The 10,415-nt window shown below is 26.5% G+C and overlaps 1 protein-coding gene across 1 annotated transcript; it reads left to right on the top strand.

Moving 5' to 3' along the window:
* Window positions 1-4,891: 4,891 nt before the first annotated feature.
* LOC117910653 (ras-related protein RABA6b-like) lies at window positions 4,892-9,603 on the top strand. The gene is made up of 2 exons (XM_034824761.1): window positions 4,892-5,338; window positions 9,000-9,603. The coding sequence occupies exons 1-2, from the start codon at window positions 5,118-5,120 to the stop codon at window positions 9,433-9,435; spliced, it is 657 nt and encodes a 218-aa protein (XP_034680652.1). The 5' UTR covers window positions 4,892-5,117; the 3' UTR covers window positions 9,436-9,603.
* The last annotated feature ends 812 nt before the right edge of the window (window positions 9,604-10,415 follow it).

The raw sequence follows: 10,415 nt of genomic DNA, 5'->3' as shown, positions 1-10,415 counted from the left end.
AGCTCCTTTTGGCTCACAAGCTGAATAGGACCAGACCCCGGTTCATAGAAAATTGTGCATCAATCCAAAGCTCCTTTCGGCTCACAAGCTGAATAGGGACCAGACCCTAAATTACGCAAAACGGATGAGTTGATACACACACCCAGGAGTACGACGCTAAAAGAACATGAGAATCCAGTCAAAATTAATTAGTTATGCGTCACAAAACTTGAGTTAGATACGTGATAGACCAAAACAAGCGTTTGGTGAATTGATTTCTTACTAGGATTGAGCTTCTTGAACCCAAAGAGTCGAATGTGAGGTGGGATGAGTACAAGATCACTATAATCCCCATCAAAATATCATTAGACCAAGCACTAGTAATTTCCTATTCGACTAAGAATATCATTCTTCTTCGAATTTTAATTTTTTTTTACTTTAAGTATTAAGGTTGTTCAATAGAGTTAATTTAAAATTTATTTTAAATCATCAAATAATATATTTATCCTTATTAATTTTAGATAGTATTTATTTTTACTAATTTGAACTCATGTTTAATTAATTTTAAGTAATAAATTTCTTTGTAAAACATTTATATTCAAAGTATTGTAAATATATAAGAAAACCATAAAGTATTTATTATAAAAATAAGACATATGTAAAAATTATAATTTTAAAATATATTCTAATTAATGGAGACAAATAAGATAAAAAAGCTTTAAAATTAAGAATAAGTTAATTATTTTGACTTAATACTTAAATTTAAAAATAACTTTAAGTTATTTTATCAAACATATTTAGTCTACTTAATGACTTAAATTAAGTTCTTAAATCATATTAAGTCATTAAGTTGATTTATCAAACACTCATTTAGAATCCATTTGGTAGTAATTTTAGGAAATATTTCTAATATTTCTAGTATTTAAATTTTTTTATCAAAAGAGTTATTTTTAAGTGTTGTAAAGATCAAAACATGCCCTATAAACATTATCAAACATGTTATTAATCATATAGGTGAATGAATTTAATATGTTATTCCTAAACCAAAAACCCTATCAAATAGAATAGTATGTATTAAGTACATTTAAAAATATATATATATATTAAATGAATATTTAAAAATAAATAAAAATTGGGAACCCTATTTTCCCTACTTTGTCGCATGGTTTATGCTAGCATAAATAATATATAAAAGTCAAGCTTGGCTGGTTGGCTAAAAGCCCAGGGTCCATCTTGCCAGGAAAAAAGGACCTGGGCCATGTGATGTGACTGGGGAATGAGATGGCCAGTAGGCCCAAAGCCCACCCAAAAGTTTTGTCCCATAATCCGGCCCGCATCTAGCCCAAAAAATCCTAAAACATTCCAATAAACATTATTTCTTTAATATTGTTTAGGTTGCCCTTGGCACAAATTTTTATCAAATATGAAATTTATAACTTAAAACACTCTGAAATTGAGAGAAATTTAAAATACTCTAATATTTTAGTACGCAAGAGAATATGATTTTTTTTTATCACACAAAATTTTCTTCTTCCCATATATTTTTTTGAAGTCTACTTTGTCAATGATACCAAATATTATGATCGTCATTTTAATTTATTTTTTAAAATTTATAAAAATATTAATATATTATTAGAAGAAAATCGACAATAATTTTTCACATTGAAGATCTTGTAGGACATTTTGGCAATAGTATATGGCCCAATTCTTTAATTGCATCATCTATAAGATTTGAGACACATGCTTAGTGAGTTGTCACAACTGTACAATTGTACATCCATTTCATCCAAAGGAGAATTTGCAGCGTTCTCAGTTGGGGTGTTTGGTTGTAGGGTTCAACAAGACCATCCAAAAATTTGAAGGAATTGCATGTACTTTGTTGTAAACATGGGGAAAATGTTTGAAATGCTTGAAAAATAATTTACATTCATTGCTATGTTAAAAATATTAATTTTTTTTAATAAAAAGTTTCCTTAAGAGATTTTCATCTTGTATTGTATAACAAATTATATTGAAACATGAAGTATTCCTTGAGGCTATGTTTGATTCCCCTAAATTTTGTGGGAAAGAAAATAGAGAGGAAAAGTAGAATGAAATAAAAAATAAATTTAAAATTAGTAAATTATTTTTATATGTTTTTTCAAACTCATTTCACTTAATTTCCTTAATTATATAAAGATTAAATAATTTTAAAATATATACATTTCTAATTAATTTTAATTATATTTTAAAAATTTGTAGTAAAATCAAATATAAAAAATAATTTTCCTTTACATTTTTTTTCCTTGGTACTTTCTAAGAATCAAACAGAACCGAGGGTTTGTGTTGAAATCTGAAATATTCCTCGAGGGTTTGTGTTAAAATTTGAAACATTCCTCGAGGGCTTGTAAAAATATATTAGAGTATTGAATTCAAGTGTAAAAGAATTGAAAACTTAAGTATAATGTAAGGAACTCTTCAGATTCAAATAAAAGCAAGTGACCCATCAACCTAAATAACCATTAAATCACTATGAAAACTGTATTTGCCTTTCTCTTATGTTATTTTTATTTATTTTGCTTATATTATATTGTTTTATTATTATTATTATTTGCACTAAAATTTATTGAAATTAATAAAAAAATTATTGAGATTAGTAAAAGAGACCAATATCCAATCAAATTACCCTCCTTTTGGTGTCCGGTAACTTTTTGGTACATCTAACCAAACAAACTTGATTTGTAAAAGAGATTAATATCCGATTCAATTTACCATCCTTTTTGGTACATCTAACCAAACAAACTTGATTTGTAAAAGAGATCAATATCCAATTTAATTTACCCTCTTTTTGATATCCGATATCTTTTTGGTACATCTAACCAAACAAACTTGATTTGTAATTTTTCAAAAATTCTGTGTCTTTTTATAGGTGTTCATATGATGACCCAAAACATCATAATTACTTTTTAATAAAAATGGATGCATCACAGGCAACATTCTCACCTTATCCTTTTGTTTATAAAAAGAAAAAAATAAAGAAATAAAAAAATAAAAAAACCCATCATTACTGTTATCTTAATCGCTTTGCAAGGCAGTCAACATTATAATGTGAATGGAAATGGTCCCACATAAGTTTCCAAAAGTCTCTTGTGGGGTTAATCCCAGAATACCTTCTTTCATATACTTAATCCTTAACCACTAAGTTGCTTTCCCAATAATCCTTAACCACTGTCTGTTTGTTTTGAGGGAAAAGGAAAGGGAATTAGGAGGAAATTCTCAACAAAACTTGTGATCCCATCAATGTTTTTCTGTCCAAGAAGTTAACCCTTAAGATGGACCTTTTTTTTTTTTTTGTAAATTCAAAAATTTTAAGTGCTTAATTAAATATTGAATATCTCTTTCTTTACCAAATTTAATAAAAAAAAACTAATTACAAATATTTACAAAATATGAATATTTTTTTTTCTCCCTTTATATTATGCATTATTTTTTCTTTTTAAGAAAGGAACCAATAGTGTGGGTTGTCGAATATTGTGTGCCCTTGCTTATTTTTGAAGCAATAAAATAAAATAAATAAATACATAAATAAAATAAAAGGTTAGTTGCTTTCTTTTGGTACTACTTCGAAGTTCATTACCAAACATATATCCCAATCACCAACTACTTGTCAAACCCACACACAAAACCATTATTAGCTTACTATAATTTTAAGGCACTTAATTAAACTAAATCTTGATAACCTAGTTTTTTTGTTATATAGAATTGAGGAATACCCAATCAAGAAATGCCACATAAGCATGTGAAAAAAACCTAATTACTTTGACTTCTTCTTATTCCATCATAATTTTTATTTAGATTTATGTTTATAAGGTTAAAAGAATTTTTTTAAAAACTTAATAAGAGTTTTATCCTTATGTAAATAATTTTATCAAGAAACTTGATATGAATATTAATAATTCCTATTTTAATTTATAAAAAAATTAATAAAACTTTACAATATCAAATAGTACTCTCTTTTTAAAAAATTTAAGATCCAATCTAGTGAGAGCTAAAAAGCTACAAAATAAAATGTCATTTAAGTGGAAGAAGTCAAATCACCTTTCAATAGAAAATGTATCGGGTTCATTTGATTTTAAAAAATTAAGTTTAAGAGAAAAACATGGATAATTATGAAAGGGAAATACCACTTAGAGGGGTGAAAAGTGAGGTGATGGTTAAAGAAAATAAAGTTCGACATGATTTGTTAATATGATATGAATATAAACACGTTTCTTTTAGCAAAATTAAGTTATGTATAAATGAGTTTAAACTAAATTTGTATTGACCAATATAACCCATATAATAAATAAGTAATTTTTGGATTAATCTACATTCCACGATTTGATCCATTTAATAATCTCGTAATTAATCTAACTATATATTTAAATTATTTAAACTCATTTTAAATTTGTTTTTAAATACATTAGTTAATTGATTCATAAATATATTTGATTGAGACATTAATCATATAGATATGTACAAGATTTAACTCAACCTAATTATTAAATAGATTAAATGAGTTAATTATGCTATATTTAATTTATTTAGACATATATACTATGTGTTACCTATTTAATAATTAGATAATATTTAAGTGTGTGTCTTTTTATGATTATTATTTGAGTTTTGATTGGATTATATAGTAGAATATTTAAGCTTTGACACGAAACTAAGGATGGGCCAACAAGAATTACCATCCTTAATGGTGGTATCATTTTAAAAATAAAATATATATGCTTTTGTGAAAAATGTTAAAAATTATGGTAGGACCATGACATGTGGAGGAATATGATTGGACAGTGCTGGGGAGGGAAGTCATCAATAATGGAGTAGAGGTTGGCTTTTCAGCTTGATCATATCAATTTGTAAAAACTTCAAAGTCCAAGGAACACCCATCATGTCTTTATCACATGTGATCAATCAATACCTCCAAAGCCAAACACCGAAATACCATTCCTGTTCTACTTCTTCTTTTGAATTTTATACATATACCACCATGCCCATCTTCCTCTTTTCTCCAACCTATTCTCTTCTTCCATTTTTCCTCCTTCTTCGTCTCCTTCCTCAGAGACCAAAGAAGAAGAAAAAAAACCCAAGTATATATACCGTTGTTTACATACATGGCTGCAGATTCTTTCGATGATGAGTGTGATTACCTCTTCAAGGCTGTTCTAATTGGGGACTCTGCAGTTGGAAAATCTAATCTTCTGTCCAGATTCTCCCGGGATGAATTCCGATTAGATTCCAAGCCCACCATCGGAGTCGAATTCGCTTACCGGAATATCAAGGTCGGAGACAAGCTCATCAAGGCTCAGATTTGGGACACTGCTGGCCAAGAACGGTATGCTTCCTTCTTCTTCCTTCCTTCCTTCCTTCCTTCTTCCTTCAGCTTTATTCTACTTGATCTTGATGTTGTAGAGATACAAAAGTGGCTTACATGATTAGGGTCTTCATCCTTTATATGATCATAGAGAGTTTATACACAGTACAAAGCACATATTAGGGAGATAATTGATTAATTTTGATAATTTCATAATAATATGGTGCTCATTTTTGGTCTTTTAATTGGGTTGTCAAGCACTTTAGACAAAAAAAAAAAAAAAGTTGGTGAGATTTTATTGAGACTGGGTCCTCCTCCTCCTCCATTTCAAAGTTTGAATTATGTGAAGGGTTTAGTGTTTTTATCATTATTGAATTGGAAGGAAAGAAATATTATTGGAATTAAATAATGGTTTTGTTCTTTTGGGTGGGATTTAGATAGGAACGCCTCATTTATTACTTTTATAAATATAAATGAAATTGAAATATAAGTTGATATATATATTAAAAAAAACTATAAACAAACCCATAGGTAATCTTTCTAATTTCTCTATATAATATAATTTAAATTTTTTATTCATGGATAAAAATGCCTAATCTTGGAAGAACATAAAATTAAAATTGATTATTAATTAAAAGAAACTTATGTAATTAAATCCCTTTATGTGTATATATATATATATATATATATATATATATATATATATATATATATATATATAATATTAATTTAATCTAATTCAATTAAATATTAAAAGTTAGTATATCTAAAATGCCCAAAAGTCATAAAATCAATATTATGAATATTTAATATTCGAAGTATTTGGATCATTTAGAGCATGTCGGTCATATATTTTAAAAATAGTTTTTTATTTTTAAAAGCAAAAAATTACTGTTAAAATTTTTTAACATTATTTTATGGTTGTTTTTTAAAAATAAAATGAAGTAGATAATAATTTTTAAATAATAAGTAGAATTTGTTTTTATTATTTTAAAAAATAAAAGGTCAATTTGACTATATTTTTTAAAACTTATTTTTTAAAAATAAAAAAATAAAAAACAATTTTTAAAAACACCTTTCATACTTCCTATTCTTATAAAAATTAAAATCCACTTTTGTTAGAATATTCCTTTCCTAATTCACCTCTATATTCACTACTTTTTTATTATTATTATTTATTATTATCAAGCACATTATTAAAGTATTAATATCCTCAAGCCTTTAGAAGGAAAAAAGAAGCATGAATTAACAAAACGGTACAAACTTTATATGCTTTCTTGATGAACATTATCAACTTTGAAACTAAACAAAAGACTTTAGCAAAGACAGGTATCATGGAGACTATGGAGTCATAGTGTGGGACCCAAGAATGTGATGACTCTTGTCCTTAATCCAATTCATATGATTTGAAAAATGAAAATTATCTCTAAAAAGGGGTTCACGAGAAGAATAAACAATTAAATATTCCATAAAGCGAAGCACTCCTCCACAAGAAAGATAGTTGGGCCTCTTTTTCTTCCATGCTTATATGCTTTAACTTTGTGTCTTGTTTGTTTATGTCACAAGGAAGCATTAGAAAAAAGTTCATTTTCTCTTCATTTTGTCTTCTCAAAGTAATTTAATTTGGTAGTTCCTATGTTCTTCATGTGTCCCCTTTGTGCTACAACTATTAGTATTTTCAACTTCCAAGCAAAAGGGCTTTTTTGTTACTTTCCAATGTGATTCAATTCTTATATGTCTTTGAGTTACGAAAAATAAAGGATTTTAAAGATCTTTGAGGAGGAAGCATGGAGTTTGATGAGTATGATTGAAAGTTATTGGAAGTTAATTTTATGATTCAACTAAGGTGATGGTGTAAAATGACAACATAATGGGAATTATTGTAATAATTGGTGGTTTAATTTAGTTGGATTTGGTTGAGTAGGATTATGCAATAAATTTGATCAATCGGATCATTCTTAATGTCAAAAATATTCAACTTGAAATCAATTTAGGTTAGGTTCAAATAATTCCAAATGTAAATCAAACCTGATTTTAGGATTAACAGAAGGTTCTAAATGTTGATACAAATAAGAAAGCTACTAAAGATTTTTAATTGAGTCTTAGAGAGTCGTTTCTTAATCCAATCAGTTTTTAAATATTTGAGAGAGTTTAGTTAGTAATGTTTTCAAAAATAACTTTTGAAAACAAATCTTTCTAACAATTTTGAGATAAAAAATGTTTTTTGGAAACTCATGAAAATTTCTTAAATGATTTTACATAATTTCAATTGTTTTCCAAGCAATTTAAAAAAGAAACATCTAAAAATGTCTTAAATTTGTTCACATAAACAACTTCTAAAATAAATTCTTAAAAAACTGTTTTTAGTGAAAATTTTATTAAATGTGACTTTTTAAATTGGAAAAAAAATCTCTCATTTAAAACTATTTTTAATAATAGTTCCAAACATGACCTTTGTGACTCATATATAAAAAATTTGGTATAAAATTCGAATAATATCGATTCTTTTAAATTTAAATTAGTAATAAAGCCTACATAAAATGGGGACAAAAAGGGAGATAGGTTTAATTTGAAAAATATTGTATTAGGGTAACCATGTTAAATTCATTTTGTTTTCTTTATGGTACATAAAGAAAACAACCATAAAGAAAAACAAAATAAAGAAAACAACCATAAAGAAAAACAAAATTCATTTGTCTTACAAAATTCATTTGTCTCATGTACACTCCCATAGCCATGTGGTACTCTATTTCATCACATCAGTTGTCTCATTTCTTAAATTGAAGTAGGAGACTCCCCCACTTCCTGCCAAGCTTAAGACATTTCATGAGGCTCCACATGCACAAGTCACAACCCTTCACTAATGCCTTCAACCCACACAAAAATATTAAGGAATGCCTCAAGTAATTAGGATAGGAGGCGAGGCTTTAGTTGTTATTGTTTTGTGCTTAAGGTTGATACCATTATTTTATATTTTTATCTTATTCTTTTATATATTGATTTTGTTCATTTATATTTGCTCTCATATATTTATATTTCATTCAATAATCTTAATTTTATCATATACTTTTAGACTATGTTTGATTTCTAGGAAATTTGAGGAAAAATGTAAGAAAGAAAATACAAAAGAAAAGTAGAAGGAAAGAAAAAATAAATTAAAACTCAATAAATTATTTTTATTTATTATTTCAAATTCATTTTATTTATTTTAATTCATTGATATGAAAATTAAATAAATTTATTGGATTTTATCAATAACAAAAATAAGAATTCGTATGATACAAAATCTGGTAAGAAAAAAAAAGAGTATATCTAGAGTTATTTTAGATAATTTTAACTTTAATTGAACATCATTTTCCTCCCACTTAGACAACTTTTACATAGAAAAATTAAAATAAAATAAGTTGTCTATAAAGATGGTGATTAGTACCCCATGCAACCCATGAGAAAAAAAAAAGAAAAAAAGAAATAGTAAATGTCATCTAAATAGTTGTATGATATGTTTAAACAAGATATTATTTAATTTAAGTATTTTTTTTTAATTTAGCTATTTTTGTCATTGAGCTTTTGTAAGGTATATAGCCAAAGAAATTGGTACTTGAATAAAGTTAAGAATGTTTGTGATACGTGGATATTTAAGTTAGATCTTTCCTTTTCATATGTAAATGTAATTTGATTACAGGTTTAGAGCCATCACAAGCTCATATTATCGTGGAGCTCTTGGTGCCCTGTTAGTATACGACATAACACGACGTGCGACGTTTGAAAATTTGAAAAAATGGTTACGTGAGCTGAGAGATTTTGGTAAACCTGACATGGTGATTGTTCTAGTTGGAAATAAATCGGATTTAGGTCATTCTCGAGAAGTTGATGAGGAAGAAGGAAAAACCCTAGCAGAAACGGAAGGCTTATGCTTCATGGAAACATCAGCTTTAGAGAATTTGAATGTGGAAGAGGCATTTCTTCATATGATTACTAAAATCCATGAAGTTACTAGTCAAAAAAACTTAGAAGCAAAGCTCAATGAACCGGTCAAACCTCTTATAATTGGGAAAGAAATAATTCATGTTGATCATGAAGTATCTGCGACTAAACAATCAAGTTGTTGCTCAAGATGAATGTATTTTTATTTCTCATAAAAGCTTAACAGCTAATTTTGGATTCAAATTTGACAATATCCATGTGTCTTATCTTTCTTTCAAATCTCTTTTATATGTTTATTCTTTCATGATCATACAAAATGAATAAAATCGTGCAAAGAAAAAGGAGAATATTGTTTCACTTTACAACGTATCTTGTTATGGATTATATTTTATTAATAATACGTTTATATTCTTAACATCAAGAAAGCATATCAAAATGTTATATTTCTTTATCTGTTTGGACATATAAAATAATTAAAGGAATTGTTTTAGCATGAATTGGTTACAATAGAAGCAAGAAAATTAAATATTGTAGTTCATTAAGGCATATTTTTTATTTTCTCAGACTTACTATTACTATTATCATGAAAAATAAAAAATTAAACATAATTGAAATTAGTTTAAAATTTATGTATTTTAAAATCATCTAATCCTTATATAATTAAGGAAAATAAGTGAAATGAGTTTGAAAAAATATATAAAATTGATTTATTGATTTTAAATTTATTTTTATTTTTTATTTCCTTTTTTACTTTTCCATTTTATTTTATTTTCCTCGTAATCATACTTAAATTTTCCATTACCAAACATAACCATAATGTATTTGGTTAGGTTAGATTGATTGTAAGCCCAATATATATATATTTTGGGGCTTTTGAGCTTTCATTTAAAAAAAAAATATCATTTCAAGAGCTAGGTTTTCAAAATTTATAAAATATTTATCTTTTCAATCAACAAATGTAACTTTTGGACTCTTAAATTATAAAATTTCACAAGTACATTTTTAAAATTATTGGAATATGTAACAAATAAGGCCTTAAAGAAAAAAAAAATTAGGAATTTAGACACACTAATCTAAATGGCATAAAAATAGTACAATAAAAAAAGTCATATGAAGGGTCATATTTGTAACGACCCGTACCCAACTGTGTAGATATTGTTTTAAATCTACTTAG

This window comes from Vitis riparia, unplaced genomic scaffold (genome assembly GCF_004353265.1).
Source record: "Vitis riparia cultivar Riparia Gloire de Montpellier isolate 1030 unplaced genomic scaffold, EGFV_Vit.rip_1.0 scaffold804_pilon_pilon, whole genome shotgun sequence".
NCBI classification, from domain to species: Eukaryota; Viridiplantae; Streptophyta; class Magnoliopsida; order Vitales; family Vitaceae; genus Vitis; species Vitis riparia.
This window is presented reverse-complemented; position numbering and strand designations above follow the sequence as displayed.